Genomic DNA, 16,788 nt, shown 5'->3' with positions numbered 1-16,788 from the left:
TTGAAAGTGAGCTGGGCAGGGCGTCTGGGGAACAGAAACCGAAAGTGGGCAGGCTGACCTGTCTGCGGTGACAGCGGGAGCATAAAGGAGAGGTGGCCCCAGACCAGGCGGCACAGCGGATACTGGAGGCAGGTAGATCCGGAGGTAGGGTGGGAGTGGGATTGGGGTTAGATTTGGGGGAGTTGTGCGTTTGGGTTTACAGCTGGGGCTTCTGGATAGTAGTGACAGCTAGATTGGGGTTATGGTTGAGTTGGCATTTGGATTGAGGCTGGCCCCTGTCACTCCCGTGGCCCCAGGCATTTGCAGTGTTGAAACATATAGGAAAGCATCACAGCAAAACTTTTATTTTTTTTTTTAAATTTTTGACAGGAAATATAATTGCACACATATGAGCATGTGCAGGTATAGTTCTGTACTCTTAGCTGGCTTTCTGTGTTCAGATATGTAAAGTGAAACTTAGCAGCTTGCTGAAGTATGACAGTTGATGACAGTTTCCTAGGCCAGTGACAATTTTAGCATGCAAATACATGCATTCATCCCAGAAAAGCATCTCAAGCCTTTGATAAAATGTTTTCAATTTAAATCGGACAACAGAAAACAATTTAAAGCTTTTTCATGCCTTGACATGAAATATGCATGCAAAATGCTAAGTAAAGGTGAGCTTTATGTGGATGTATGCATATAAATGGCTTACATTTAATGAAAATAGGCATTAAAGTTCAGCTCTGAAGTTATCTTAAGTACATCAGTGCAATATAGCATTCTGTGTGTACAGTATTTTACAAGTACTTTATAGAAGTATACTATGTTTCCTTTTCTTGCAGCTTAATTACTTACAGGTTTTAGCTAATGCAAGATGAAAATCAAAATGAGAATTTCATCTTAGTTTTGGGGTGAGTCAATGAAATCAAAAATACAGCCTCCATTTTTTAATTCTTTTCTTCTTTCCATAAGAAAATAGATAAGACTAAGACTAAGTTCTAAGGAACTTGAAAAGACATACAAAGACTTCTTTTTTCAGTTTGGAAAGAGTTTTGTATCCGTTGCTATACAGTGTCATCTGCAGATGAAACAGTCCTTTTATGGGCTCAAGAAATGCAAGGATAATAGTATTTAAGGCATATGAATATTGCAGTGGTCAGTATTTCAGTGATAAATCCCGCATGAGTCTATTACTTGAATGGAAGCTGGGGAAAACTGGGCTCAGAGAATAGAAGAATTGAGCTAATGTGACAGGTAAATAGTAGGGTTACAAGCCATCTGTTTTTCTTTTGCTCAAAAGAACCCAAGATCATGACGTGTTAAAGCAGGGAGGTAGCCTAGCCTTTATAGTTGAGTGTTCAGTCAAGATCTGGGAACCCCATCTTTTTTTTTTTTTTTTTTTTTTTTTTNTTTTTTTTTTTTTTTTTTTTTTTAAAAAAAAAGGGTATTTATGGCAAACCATGACCACTCCAAGCCCTGTGTGATAAGGATGTGGCCAGTCTGAGAAATGACTAAAAGGAGCAGCGTTGGTTCAAGTCACTTGGCACAGGAAACAGGAATGCCATGGAGCATGGCCTGTAGATATAGCCAAAATAAGAAGTGATRTCTAACTCGTCTCCCTCCATCTCCYCCACCCCAATAAATGTCCTTTCATTCAAATTACCCAACAAGTTTTTCCTTGGTAAACTTCAACAAAGACAGAAGATGATGTGTTTCATATACTTCATAAAAGTGATCACTAATTTGAAAGTAAAAATATGTCTCAAAAATGTCCATAAAATGTTTGTCATTTTTTCTTCATTTTATTCCAGTGTAGCTATGAAGTAGTTCATCTAATGGCTTAAGTGTAAGAGGATACCATATTTCCCCCCAATTACCTTGTAATTATCTAGATATTTCTCTTTTAGGTTCCAGAAACAAGATCTGTGATGGACTCTGCAGAAGCTGATCGTGGGAAGGTTGTTGATGATGATACCAGCAAGAGTTATAGTGATGATGAAGGCTGTGAATTTATGGACAGTGGGAAAATAGGCTTAATGCAACAGTTTAAAAAGGAAGATGTAGGAAGTGGGAGTGCAAGTGATTATGAGAATGAGACCAGTGATAAGGAAATAGCTGTTATGCAGATACTTAAAGAAATGGAAGATAAAGATGATGAAGACACAACTTACACTAATTTTTGTAGTACCTCAGACAGTGAAGAAGTAACACAGCAGACGTCACAAACTGAATGCAAGGATTTCAGAGTTTTCTGGAATGGTCGTGATTCCCAAAGTTCCGGTGAGGAAATATTGTTAGCTTATGCTCATATCTTTCACTTTTTACAGTATCTGTTATAGTATAGATACTCTTTGACTTTTTCATAATTAACTGATAAGTTATGGTTATATGATTCTATGAAAATAATAAATTTAGAAGTGTTTCTAATCTGATTATTTTAGAAAGAAGAAAACATCTTGGATTTCTGGATAGATTGAACATACATGTTTGGACATCTCTGTCAAAAGCTGAGTAAGTGCACTGGGATTCACAGAAAAAAAATAAAATTTTCTATGAGCTAAGAAGACATTGCAGTGTAGTACCCCTTAGAGAAACTATGTGTTTGTAACCTAGGTTTATTGAAAAGCAGACAACATAGTCATGTGAAGGCAGCCTCTTAATATGATAGAATRTCTACTCCTTATTCTGAAGTATAAGGATTGCAGGTTTTAGGAGCTAATCTGCAATTGTAGCATTTCCTGCTTATTATCTTTTCAGAGTTTCCAGTATGCTTATATGTATATAGCATATTTTTTTTTCCTGTATTAAGGCTGTTACTGTTACAGTGTTCTTTTTTCCACAGTTTTCATTTTCTTATGTACCTGTTATACCTTATGTTTTTTTTTCTACATGATCTTCTGCATCCCCAGCTTCTGCTTCCTTTCCCTGCTTGATATGGAAAAGGATTAAAAATAGCATAGTTCACACTGATGGTGAAGTATCTTCTCTACATTCTGGACAGAGATTAGTACTAATAAATGGAAGATAAATATATGAGAGATATGCATACTTTCAGTTAACAGTCAGGAGTGCTCTCAAAATCTGTTTTATGGTTGTCTCCTGTGGGGTATTGGTTTTATAAACTGGAGAACAGCACATGGATAAGCAGACATGAGCAAGAGACATGAGAAGTTGCAGAAGCCTCAGATGCTACCAAAGTATCCAGAACTGTAGAGAGGACAATAGTAATATATTCAGTAATTGAAAGGATTACAAACTATTCATGACTATCTTTAGATCCAAGAAAGATGGCTTACTATACATTTTACATAGGTATTTGATGTGTAGTTAATTTAATTAAGCAAAACTTTAAAATCCACTAGTAAGAAAATTTCTTCTGTCCTATATCACTAACTTTGGGGGAGCAATGTTATATACGTGATATTTTCCTTCTCTTTCAGTTATGTAAGTCTATTAAAGGACTTCGTTGAGTCTGAGTTTTTTGTGATAGATGGGGATTCCTTACTTCTCATGTGGTTATGCAAGGAAACAGAATATCTAACCTTCTTTTACCGAGTTGAATGCTTTCTGCAGGACTTCACTGAAAAAGGAGCAAAATATGTCATTGTTTTCTTCAAGGTACTGGACAAGTAACGTTTTGCTATTTAAGCTATTACACTTTCTCAAAAAGGGCTTTTAGATTGTAACCTACTTTAGGAAATTGTGTTCACTGTATCCACAAATAAGGAGAGATTTGTGACGTTTGACAGGAATAACATTTCAGGATTTTTTTTCCTACTTACTTGCAAGAGATTTATTTTAAATTCTAAAGTAGATTTTTAAGAAATTCAGTAGATTATTATAATTTGCATTTTTTTTCCCACAACTAACCATTCATATTTAAAGAATACCGGGTCCACATTGTCTTGTATGAGATTTTAACAATGCCTTCATTGAATCATGCATAGTTTGAATTCTATAAACATATTTAAGATTACTTAAAAATGAATAGCTTTGTTAGTCTGCTCATGGAAAAAATATTAAGAAGACTGATAGTTTTATAGAAGCAAAAAAGTAGATTTGAATATAATGTTGGGGGAGAATGCAAATAAGTAGTAATCATACTTCAAAAACTCAATGCAACTTACTGCTGGGAATGGCCTAGTATTACAACTATTCTGCAGTGCTGTTTCTTCTGTATAACAGCTTTTCAGGTGTTTATTTGCTAGTCATTCGTCCCTTTCCTATAACTTAAAGAGGAAATTAAAACAAAAGACACAATGGCCTCTTTTTTTCAGACTAAAGGAGCAGAAGGGTTTTTCCTTGGATCAGTCTATGTCATGATTCAGCTGCAAAGCTCTGGAGCATGTTTAATGCAGTGATTGTCAGGCAGTGTTTGCAGACTTGGGAAGGGTGGCAGAATGGGCACAGAGGGCATGCAGCAGCACATAACTCATGTTATATAACTTTCACAAACTGTGAAAGTGATTATTCCTTTTTGGGCTATTTTCAGACTCATACAATATGAATCAGAACTAGTGCAGTTGATACCATTAAGATCTAATATATCTCTTTGTGTTTTCAAACAGGAAGAAACATCGTCACAAAATGAAAAATACCATAGTAGACATTTACCAAATAGCCTGATTAGATTTTCATAGGAAATGTTGTTCTCTTATTTCTCAACTTTGGAAACCGAATTTTACAACTAGAATTTTTTTGACGTAGTTTCATCTACTAATATATGTACATATATATTTATATTTGTATATAAACATATACACTATGTGAAATAAAACAGCAGTATGACACACAAATTGTAAATAAAATTTGAATATATGCCTTTCACAGTACTTAAACTAGAATGTTGCTGACTGGAATGTAACTGAGTTTTCATGTTTGTATTTTCAACAGGATGCAGAACAGATGTACTTTGCATACCCCCGTTTTCTTTTCCTGCGTACTGCATTAATAGAACACCTGAAGCATAATACGGACATCAGTGTTTATACAGATTTTTCCAATTGTTTATCAGCAAAATGGGAGATTTTCCTGAAGAATAGCTATCCTTATTTCATCATTATATCTGACATAGGACTGACCTCTCTCCAAACAGACTATTTATTCATCTTTATTGCTCATTCCTTGTCGAAGAAGATCAATGTTGTGCTCACTTCAGGACAGGAATATGATATTCTTAGAGTTTATGGATATCATCTTCAGAGTTTGTGGAAACACAGATTATTCTTTGAAAGGGTAAATTAGACAACTTCTTTGTGGGTTTCCAATCAGAGGGTTACATTTATAAAAACCTAWTTGAGAGATCTTAATGTGAATATTAGATTTTACATATTGAAATTCTTAAGCACTGATACATAGCTCAGTTTATGTATCTTTCATCTAATGCTGTTGAAATCTTTAGCAGATGACTGGTATGACTGGTGGTGACAAATTTCTACCTGTACCACTCAGCTGTGTCTGGATCTTGGGGAGAGCTCTCCTGGCAGAGAATGGAAAGTGTTGTGACAGGCCGAGAGCATTGCCAGTCTGCTTAATCCTTAAGTGATCAGGCTGCACTGAGGATTTTAATTATTACGTTCAGTAATGAGTGGTTCAGTCCTCCCTTAATTTTACTGTGTAATACCAGTGTCCAGCTGAAAGCAGTGGAATCACTCTGTTAAGTAACAATAGCAGAATTAAACTGTAGTGTCCTTAAATTTCACATGCTGTTTTAAGGTAGTTAATGTATTTATCTAAGCTTATATTGTAAATTCTTGGTGGGGTCATTGAACTTCCAATGTTTTTTTTTTTTTTTTTTGTGCTTTCCATTAAAAAGACAGCTTTTTATCCCTACTGAAAATTATGTTAAATATGCAATATAAAATCTTGTAATGCTTTGTCTTTTATCTACTGGAACACAAGTTCCTGTGTCTCTCCTGTGTGTCTTCTTTTTTTTTTTTTTTTTAATGTTCCCATTTGACATCCCTGTTCATAATCACTTAAGATGTGTCAAAAAACCTCTAGTCTCAACTACAGCCTTTCCTGTAATTTTAGTAGCCCTCTACTAGTTGACAAGTAGTATACCAGGCAGGACTTGAGTTTATTCCAGGGATGTGATGTTTAATGAAATTTTATTTAGAAGTGCATCTTGTAGGCTGAGGTTTGAAGGAAAAAAAAAAAAAGCAGGGAAAGAAAAGAAAATCACACTTTTTTTTTTTTTGAGTATACACATTTGAGTGTATACTCAAATACATTTTATGTATTTTGTAATAATAGTATACATATATAGTTATATCTCTTTGTATCTTATATTTAAAAATATGTGTATATTCTCCATCTATAGGGCATCTGTGGACTGTATATCCTTGACACATTGAATATATTGAATTATTGAATTCATTGACACATTGAATATATTGATTCATGTAACTTCGTGACTTTTGTACTTAGCATGAAAAAAACCTGCAACTTGCCTGTGAAACTGTGGTCAAGGACACAGCAACATCTCTATGTCTGTATGGACAGCTCAAGATGAGTCTGAAAAGAATAAAAAAAGAGGTATTTCTCCCCCTCCCCTTCCCTCTCCCTCTCCCCCTCCCTCTCCCTCTCTCTCTTTCTCCCCACCCAGGGTGACTCTCTTTCTCTGTTCCTATTCCTGAAATTCAATCCTATTCATAACGGGACTCTTTCCCTTTTCCTAAAGTGGCACCCTGAACAGCACTGTGACTGTTATCTCAGCTTGGCGGCAGCAGCTAGCCCTTTGGTTAGGATGAGGGAGGGTATGTTCAGCAGCTGCAGATGAGAGCCAGTTGCTGCTCTCAGCAGCAACCTAATCTGTAGAGACATCTCAAAGTCTAAATCTAGCTGTTTCAGCTGCCAAGGCTTGCGCACACTGTTAACTAAAGTATTCACAATTGCAGATCTTTTTTGAGGAGTTGATTTTTAGTTGCAAGGCTTTTTTTAATCATTGTTGATTAAAACAATGGATTCRTTAATCTGACTTTACAATATTTTAACTAAAAATAGGATATTTTTATGGTACCATAATAATTGGTAGTGCTTAATATACCCGTTCCATTTTCTTACATATTAAAGTTAAAATCAAATGTTGTGAGTCTACTTCTGCCCCTGTTCAGAACAATAGTGAGATTTCCTTTGAATTTAGTGGGAACGATATTTGTCCAGGAAGCTTAGTCGAGAAACAATTGGTAGAAAAATGGCTGGCCACTGTTGATATTTTATTTTAATAATCTTTCCCAAGGTAAATTAAGTAATTGGGAAATCTTGAACAGAATGATTTGGGGCTCTTGTGTGCGGCAGGGTAGGGYCTCACAGCCTAGGCCCTGCTGCGCGCCATGAGCAAGCAGGGCAGCCTCTGGGGTAAGTGTAAGTGCAAAGCAGCCCTGGGCCTAAGGCAGTGGAGGACAGTCCAAGCCAGCCCAGCTGTCAGCCTGTGGGCCAGGGTCACACACAGCCCCGTGCTGACCAGGCAGGGASATGAAGACAAGGATGGTGTTTTTGCATCTTTTTTTGTTGTTGTTTTTCTCTTGGATTTGATGAGAAAGACTGATGCATATTTTTCCAGTTTTTATTGTAATGATATTTTGTGCTCTTAACTTTTTGAATGCAGGTAGACCAGACTATTCTTCTCTTGAAACAACTATGGCCTGAAGGATCTGACATTAGGCGTGTGGTCTGTGTTCTTGCTTGTGCAGTGTTATTAAAAATGTACAGCAATACGTGTAAAAATGCACATACTTCCATGGGAGCACAGAAGGAGCCATCAGAAACAGTAAGTATTGTTTTTTAAACTACCTTCTCAGTGCAATCAACACAAGTATTTGCTAACAGAAGAGATAGCTGTCTCTGTGGATCCTAAGTTGTAGAGAGGCTCAGCTGCTGCTTTTGTGATTAGTCTCCATAAGTGGTTTGATTTGCAGGATTACTGTAGCTAAAGCTTCTCAAAAAGGAGCATGGCCTGTCTGTGCCTCTTATAGAAGCGACTGTTTCTGGGGAACTGTTTCGTTCTGGGAGAGACTACCTCCATGGAATGTTTTACCTTAGGAGACAGTGGTTCCCCTCCTTTTTCCTTTCCTTGCATAGTAGCTTTTACAGAAGAATATACTTTTCCTCAAGTTAGCAAGACATTTGACGACAAAAAGATTACCAGATTTTCCTCCTAGGTGCACACAGTCATGACATAATTATTGCAACCATTCTATAAGCATTATATTTTCATTAAATTACCATACCTAAGATCCTGTATGAAGAACATATTCAGTGGACCACATAACTGATACTTCTCCAGTGCAACTCACCTCCTTGTGATTAGCACAGCTTGTTTTCTATACAGACTTTTTGTTGTAAAGTTGACAAGAGAGCATAGGTCTATATCTAAATATTAACTGTCTCCCTCCCTCTTAAATTGATATGATTTCTAACCAGACATACTGACAGTTKTTTTTAAATTTGCCATGATTTTAATAGTCTCTTTAAAACGAGATTTTTTTATTTGCATTATCACTGATACTCTGCTGTCAGCACACCAAAAAATGTACAATCCAAACTAGATACCTCCAGAATAAATTATAATGCATAAATCATGTAATGCAGAAATTTTAATGCATAAATCATTTATCTGTGAGTAGGTAAAAGTMATTAATTGCTTTAACAAAGTGAGAATCTCTGAATTAAATGAAATATCTATTTCATATGGGCATATCTATTCTGATGAAGACTGTAATTTTATCTTTTCAATTGTCATCTCTCAACAGGGAGAAAGTAAACCTCTATCTCCAGAGGAAGCAGCTGACCTATGTAGAATGCAGTGTCTCACRGTGGTTTTTCTTATTCATATGCCTCTTTCACAGAGAGCTCAAATTAGGATCATTAAATCATGCTGGACTGAGAGAGTTTTGCCATTAATAAAATTGGTATGTGTAGCACTGTCTTAATGATGCAGTCAGGTGCATTTGTCATTTCACTTTTCCATTATCGTAATATGATGCTTAGTCCTCTGATAGGACCAAAGAAGGTAATATATCTGCTGGAAAGAGTCTCATTCTGGTTCAGGAAACCAGAAATCACTTGGGCTGTGAGAATGTTTTGGAGAATATCCCTGTATATTTGACCTCTTCTTTAGGCATGTACTGTTGGCAAGCCTTAGTGATAGCGTACTGRGCTAGATGGACCTTTTGGTGTCACCCCATACAGAAATGCTGATGGCAGGTCTTCATGTTAAATTTAGTTATTTATCTAGTAAAGGACAGCAATGAAGTTTGTTAGCTAAAATTATGCTATCAAGAGGTCACATARTGGTATGTTGTTTCCCTTGTCTATGAAATTTGGGGTAGTTAACCTTACTTTTCCGGTGCTTTGATCCCTTTATATGAAAAAGTGCTATAAAAGATTTTTTTGTTGTTGTTTTGGTTTAACAGCATGAGTTTTGTGCACATTTTGTTCTGAAATGYTTAAGTGATATGAGGGATTGGAGATTGGATTTAACTTATCTGCCTGACTTAAACGATGACTCGCTACTCAGAAACCTTGCACATTACTATGAGATGGAAGCCTGTGGAGGTATTTGTCGCCATGTATTTCTAACTTCATTAGGATGCAAAATGAAAATAAAAATGTTTATACAAGCATATATTAGCATAATTTCCTGATTACCAGGTATAAAAATGGATCAACTTTATGGAATAATAGGGAAACGTTTTGCTTTGAGGTGAGTGCAGAAAAGTCACTAATTCAAGCATTTTCAGCAGTGTTTATTCAGGATACTTTCCCATGCTGTATTTCCAGTATGTCACTTGTAGTTCTGCAAAGGCAGAGTAATACAGAGCATAAGTAGTCAGAGCTCGATGTCACTGGTACTGGGTAGTCTCARCTTGTTTGTTATTTTTAGCCAGCTTCTTATCCATTTCATTTGGTCTTAGTGGAGCACAGTCAGAATGGGGACTAGAATTTGTCCATAATGTCACTATGACATCAGTTTTTTTTTTTTTTATTTCAAACAAGATTGATTCAAAATCTTTTATTTTCTTGTAAATGCATGAATTGGGGAAACACTACGAGAGCTGGCAGAGCAACAGGATATGAATAAATACTTTTTCAAGGTAATTCTTTTTACCTGCCATCTGTGTATAACTCAGTGAATCAAGTGTGGAGGATTTTTTAAGGGAAGTAGAAATACTGAAAACTGCATAATTGTCAATATGCTTTCKTGGGCTCTGAAAGTAACTTTCTGATTTGCCTTGCAGAAGAGGAACGTGAAGGACATCATTTTTTTCRTGGAGAACTCGTGTGCTTCCATAGACAGGCTAAATATGGTGTTCTTTGCAAATTATGTTTTCTCAGCACACCTGGATGTATATATTGTGGTCTGTTAAAAACTGAATGTGTGACATACTGCTGTAATTGGTTTTAATGTCCAACGACCTTGCAGTAGGTTAGATTGGTGCTGTTTAGCAGAATAGGTAGGTTTTATCTGGGGAAACTTTAATTGTGGAGCTCATAATTTTCTTTTTTTTCACTTCCTCTGTGCAGGATTAAAGTTTCAAAAAGAGCTGGGAAATGAAATRGAGAAAGAATATCATTTTCTATGGGATACCGTAACCAAGTTGGCTATGAAATATGATTTTGGAGGTGCTTTCCCAGTACGAAATACGTCGCAGCTGTTTCTTGAACAGAAACAGCCATTTTTTAGAGGTATTAACAACTCTACAAAATACAGAGTTAGCAGAATTATTTTCTGTATTAYCAGCAAAACTTTGGGAGTAATGATATGATTGATCCTGATTCAAAAATCTAACKTGGGCTTTGTGACTCCTCTCCTGTYTCCTTTGACCTCACTAGMAAATCTGGTCACTGATGCTGAAATAAGTCTGAGCGGRCCTGATGGGAGACATCCAGACTCCACTGWAGAGCCCATGTTGTGGAACTAGTGAACCTCTTTTTATTCTTAGCATACTATACTTCATCAACCATCATTTAAAATTTCACTTGACAGAAATTTCAAAATATGACATGCAGTTTTTTATATATATAAATTTAATTAAGCAAACTTAATGATCTTTTTTTATGGTATAAAGAAGAAAAAATTCCTGACATTGGACTAATACCACTCAAGTGTGATCTTGTTGAAGAGTATGCAGGAGATGTTTTGAAAGATCTGCCTGTTTTGAAAAGGTACATATATAACTTCTCTAATCAAGAAATAAGATTATATTTGGCACARTATACATGGCACAATAAGATTCAACATGTATATGTGCTGATGTTAATATTAACAGAAAGTTCAAAACAAAACTAAGAGTCAGCATATCCATATTTTCTCATGTGGTTGTTTGATTGCATTATAGTCTGTCGGTTCTTATTTTACACACTGGAATTGCTGTTCTTGTGTACAATTTGCATTTGAAAGATCTATTTTAGTACCAGAAGTTGAAACTGATTCTAGTAAAAGAAAAAAAATACTGAATAAAAATWATGACTATTTGCCCAGCCCTGCTACTTGTGGAGGTGGGTTCACTGCTGCACAATGAGTAATTTTGTTAGCCACTGAGTRAAAAGTTGAGCATCTTTTAAAGGACTTTTTGTCATTTATATAAGCTGAATGAAAATTCCTTAAAACGTGAGATTTTACTTTYATTGTTAGTAATTATTTGTGAAAAACTGAAAATATCTCGACATACTGTATTTAGAAAGGAATTAAATCATGTCTTGACTTTTTCCCATAATACCCATTTTCTAAAATGGGTGTTATTAGAGATATCAGAAAACTTTTAGAATTTCCAGTCTGATCAATGTTTGTGTTTTTCAGCAATGATCCTGCAATWACTTCCCTAATAACATACAAAGAATTTGATGAACTTCGGCACTGGCATTCTGGCAAACCTCTGACTGAGGAATATGAGAGARCTCGGTGCAGTGCTGACGGTAAGAACTATCAAAGCACACATACCTATATTGGCGAAAGCAATATTGTCAAGGTAGTCACAGGTTTGGAGAATTACTTGTTGTTTTAGGAAATATTCACATTCACATAAATACTTTCCAAGGTAGAACATTTACAGTGGTTCATTTGCGCTTAAATGGATGAATGTTGTGCAGAAATTGTGTATTATCTTGAATAGCTCTGCCAAGTACGATACAATGAGAACTTCTAGTCAGATATTCATGATTGCTCCCTTGTGCTTGCAAAAAGACTTCACAGTTTTTAATGACCTTTTATGTCATAAGCTGTATGTGCATGTGAAATTTAATAATGACATGTATAGTTTGGATAATTTCTTATTAAACAAATCCATATATATGTGTGTAATCTAGTCAGATGTTTGCCAGTGGACGCATAGCAAATTGATATTTTAAAACAGCATTAAAATGCAGCATAAAAGAAGCAGAAGTTGTTTGTATCATAGTTCTTGATGATCTATATCATAGTTTCCTGAAGTGTTTACCAATCTGAAACACTGAGGAAAACAAACCACAGACTCRGTTTTGAGCTTAGGTTTCATTTCGTATTTCCATGAAATGAAGTGTACAGTTTTGTGCATTCCAGAATGTACAAAAAGTTTTTCTCAAAGATATTACTGTTGTCTATTGCATCATGTAGTCAGTTAAGCTGGGAAGAACCTACCAAGTGAGAGGAAGTTGTTGATTACTTATTGCTGCTTTGGTGCTACTCATGGTTTTCATCCAGTGTCTAGAAATGTTTCCTGAGTAGGCGTTTGTATCATTTGACCTATGAAGCCAGGATTCCTTCTGGTCGTGTTTCTGACTGCAGTTCTTTGCATTTCTCCTTGCACTGTGATTTTCAAAGGCAAATTTACAGGGCAGTCACTGTCAACTTAATCTACAGAGAAGTAGCTAGAGCATTTTTCCATAATGTTAGAGTTGAGGTTTTATACCTGTCCATCTGAAGAAGGCAGCCTGTGTTTGCCACACCTGAGGACTCTGTTGATGTGTACCGTTCCCTCAGTCTTTCCTGTTCAAATCAGGAAGAGTGAGCTCTGAGATGCATATTCACACTGAGGAACTGATGCAGCATTTTGATTTTTGGGGCAGAGAGAAATACCCAGGGTTGTGTACATAAGTATTTGTGTGCTCGGTATCAGCCATTGGCTAGCATTACATGTGTTTTTTTTCAGTAGTAGTATTTTTTATGACAGGCTCTTGTTTTGAGGCAAAGTTTTCTTTTTGATAATCTGAATTGCTTTTTGAGAACAACTGCCTACTTCCATGGGCTATGCAGGAAATCCAGCCATTTTACTCAAATGCTTACAGTTTTTCACTTGTAAAGTTTTGCAGTACTTCTGGTGTGTGCTTAGGGTAATCTGAATTTGAGCCCATATCTTAGATAAACAAGTGTTGARGTTTGGTGAGTATTAGCCAGTCTCTCTAAAAATGTGGATTTTACCTTTTATATTAATGAGAAACTTAAGGGAAACTTAGCCATTACACTGTGGAATTTATCTGTATGTTTTTTTCATCAAACATATTTGTATGCAGCAAAATCCAAAGATCCATGTGAACGAAGACAAATACAAAAGCTACAGACTTTCCATCGTTTTTATGGAAGCACTTTGGAAAACAGGACTTCAAAGACTATTGTGTACCAAGGGGATGTGCCAGCGAATGCTAATGCTGCTGACAAAAAGACAAAAAAGACACATGTGAGTCTATTCAAGTTGCTCGTTTCAAAATTGCTTCCTTGGAAATGTCCATGAAATTTCCATGTCCTCTGAAATTTCCATGAAATRTCATGCTTTTAATGCATTAGGACTTCTCCGCTGAATAAATTAAATTATCTTTATAGTTCAAGTTTAATTGCATAATTTTCAAAAATATTTTTTTATCGCTAGTTGTATTGTTGAGTGATTATATTGTAATAAGCACAAGTTAATTAAAAATGTAATAAATATGAAGCCTATTAAGGCTGATAGGTTTAGGCCAGTGAACAAAAAGTTCCTGAAGTGAATGAGACAGGATTTAAACAATTTTAAACAATTTTATTTGATCTTCACAAACTTCTGGACAATACTTGCAAAGTTCACCATTCATCCATTTATTTCCCTGCATTATTTAGGAAACATCAGATGTGTTTGTGAAGGAAATATCCTTCAAAATATTATAATTAGTTCTTGCTAGAATGCTATGTGAATATTTTGTGTACATTTGTAACAGGCATATTAATTTTACTAATATATTTGTAACAGACATACTAATAAACAATATGAAGCAAAATAATGTGAGTAATATTTCAGAAAGTACAATTTTTATTTTAGTACTGATTGTAGATTACAGCCTCTTTAACCATCAAAAGGCTATTTAGACCAATTTCCTATCCTCAGATTCTTAATTTAAATAATTAAATAAATTAAGTAAATTCTTAATTATTGTTAATTTATTGAGAAAATCCCAATATGCTTAGAATTTCTATTACCTATGGGTAAAATAAAAGCTTCATATTTAACTTCAGACTTGTGCTATTTTATTCTTTCACCTTTGTACACTTTAATGTTATTTGAGAGATGCTTTTTACTGACATTTATAATGAGTTGGATAAGCTTGTTGCACAAAATATAGTGGCATCCAGAAATTATGTATCCCTTAAAATCCCAGAGATACCTTAAACAATTTTCCAAACAACACACAGATGAATTGAAAACTGGAATGTACTTATAGTGATTACTTACAGTGAGAGCTTCTTTTTATATGATACTTGCATGATGCTTGTTATGTCTGAATATTTTAATTTTTTGGATAGAAAAGTAAAGCAGAAATAATTGCAGAAGAGAACAAGAAGCGACTAAAGATTATAAAGGAAAAGAAAGAGCAAGAGCAATGGGARGCCTTGAAAATATCAATTGAGAAGGAAATAAAGCAGAATCCGACTGTTGGAATAGATAAATTAGAGAAGTTTCTCAAGACTCTTCACAGCAAATCTGTGAAGTTGAGAACAGAAATAGCCGGGCTGTCAGCCTGTTCRGAAGCGTGGAAGGAACACTGCAGAAAGCGAGGTATGGTGGCCAAACTCCTGTCAGGATGCACCTTGCCCCCTGATCAGCTTTTCTCTTGGACCAAGAAAGTGACTTCGCAYGTTCTCAGCTAAAGTAAAAACCACCTGCTTGGGGAGTACTAAAGGTGCTTTTAATTGTTAGCAGACTTTGAGCCCCAATTTGCAGTTTCAGGATTCTCTGGTTTGGATATAAACTATCCACTCAGACTAGATTGTAGCTATTTTTGCTGTTTTGTCGTGTCCATCTATTGCATAGGCAAATCATTTATTGTATGTCTTCGATGAAAGTGTATAGTGCATGTTAAAATACATCCATGTCGCAGTGTTTAGTTTGCAGAAGTGGTTAGTCTGAAGAATGATGACTTGCAGAGCAGTCCCTTTAGCTATGGTTAGAGATGTGCAATTCCACTAGAATTAATTTGTTTATTGCTTATCCTAAGTCAGGAACATCAAACTGGAGCTGCATGTAGCCTGCAAGCAGCTGGGACAGGTTTCTCAACAGCCATCAGCTACTTCTGTAGCTTGTCTTGCAAAGACAGAGTATTTGGGTGTTTTGTCTTTACAAGCACTCTTGTATAGGTCACATGAGTCTGAGTAGTCTTTCTCTGGTTGTCTTTAAATAAAATGCTTTTTTAATTTGTCGTATATGTTTTTGGATGGATAAGGTCTCTTTAAAAATAAAACACACGATAAAACATATTCTTCAGTGATGCTGTAAATTCTCTTTTTCTTTTTTTTTTTTTTTAAAAAAGGTAACAATCCTAAAGATTTAAGCATCGCTGTCCAAGTGATGAGGAGAATTCATATCCTCCTTGAAAAATACCAAGATCTCTTGGAGAAATCCCACTTAGAAAAGCTGATCAGATGTCTAAGACGTCTTGGATTTGAGAATTTAGCATGGTCTCTCTCTGGGCAGGTAACTTTATATAGCTATTCTACAGAAATGGCATATCAGCCAAGTTTTATTAGGCATTGATTGATGTGTTTAAGATCTTTACTAAGGGTATTTTATTTTGTATTGTGCCATAAGAGTGCTTTGTGTCCTCAATAAAATATATTACATTTCAGGAAGCAGAGTTGTACGTTCCCCAGATCTCAAATTGTCTGCTGTAGGGAAGGATTGTGGCCATAGAGGGTGGATGTTGGCAAGTTCAAATCGTCTTGCTCAGATGTAGGTCTTCAGACTAGCAGACCTCCATAGGGCTCTGCCAGTCTAAGTTTTTCTGTGATTCTGTGATCTTTTGGTGTAAGTTTTAAGATGTAAAAGCTTTTCTGTAGCTTTCAGGATTGGGTGGTATAACCGGACACGACAGGGAATTTTATTTATGTATTATTTGTATGATATTTGAAAATATCATACTTTACAAAAACTTGGGTCACACTCAGCACTCAGTCTTTTATGTTGTTTCATTCTGCAATGGTGATTCATTGCACAAGACGATGTGCTGTGAATTTCTGGAGGAAATAATCAAAAAATGTATTTTTGTATCTTTCTTAAAGCTCACATGGAGTTCTAAAGAGCAAAGTCTCTGCAATCTTTTTGAGTCTCTTCCTAGTTTTCTAAACATCTTGAATTTAAAATTGACCTTATAGGTCAGAGAAAGTGATGCTAAGCGTGTCAGCATCTATGCTACTGAAGTGGGACCAGCTCGTTTTCAGCTACAATATATGGACTATTACTTGCTCAGAGAAGAGAGAAATGATCCAGATCCCAGAGTTCAGCATTTCATACCAGACACATGGCAGGTGATTAAATAAAAATCATTGGTGTACAACATTATCCGATATGATTTCTGATATTTTTT

At 35.6% G+C, this 16,788-nt stretch overlaps 1 protein-coding gene across 1 annotated transcript in view; it reads left to right on the top strand.

Annotated features, from left to right (window-relative positions):
• Positions 1 to 884: 884 nt before the first annotated feature.
• The window catches only part of LOC112955361 (probable ATP-dependent RNA helicase DDX60), a 37,009-nt gene continuing 21,105 nt past the window's right edge, over positions 885 to 16,788 (top strand). The window contains exons 1-16 of the mRNA XM_026048641.1: positions 885 to 893; positions 1,890 to 2,262; positions 2,424 to 2,493; positions 3,423 to 3,600; positions 4,876 to 5,217; positions 6,412 to 6,519; positions 7,592 to 7,753; positions 8,736 to 8,894; positions 9,399 to 9,540; positions 10,510 to 10,671; positions 11,055 to 11,151; positions 11,786 to 11,901; positions 13,474 to 13,637; positions 14,732 to 14,984; positions 15,736 to 15,899; positions 16,577 to 16,729. Coding sequence (XP_025904426.1) covers positions 1,911 to 2,262; positions 2,424 to 2,493; positions 3,423 to 3,600; positions 4,876 to 5,217; positions 6,412 to 6,519; positions 7,592 to 7,753; positions 8,736 to 8,894; positions 9,399 to 9,540; positions 10,510 to 10,671; positions 11,055 to 11,151; positions 11,786 to 11,901; positions 13,474 to 13,637; positions 14,732 to 14,984; positions 15,736 to 15,899; positions 16,577 to 16,729 — 2,622 coding nt within the window. The 5' untranslated portion in view covers positions 885 to 893; positions 1,890 to 1,910. The remainder of the gene's footprint in view (positions 894 to 1,889; positions 2,263 to 2,423; positions 2,494 to 3,422; positions 3,601 to 4,875; positions 5,218 to 6,411; positions 6,520 to 7,591; positions 7,754 to 8,735; positions 8,895 to 9,398; positions 9,541 to 10,509; positions 10,672 to 11,054; positions 11,152 to 11,785; positions 11,902 to 13,473; positions 13,638 to 14,731; positions 14,985 to 15,735; positions 15,900 to 16,576; positions 16,730 to 16,788) is intronic.

The sequence above is a fragment of the Nothoprocta perdicaria genome, unplaced genomic scaffold, assembly GCF_003342845.1.
Source record: "Nothoprocta perdicaria isolate Ctin4 unplaced genomic scaffold, notPer1 scaffold_56, whole genome shotgun sequence".
Classification (NCBI taxonomy): domain Eukaryota; kingdom Metazoa; phylum Chordata; class Aves; order Tinamiformes; family Tinamidae; genus Nothoprocta; species Nothoprocta perdicaria.
The sequence above is the reverse complement of the archived record's forward strand: the minus strand, read 5'-3'. Positions and strand labels throughout refer to the sequence as shown.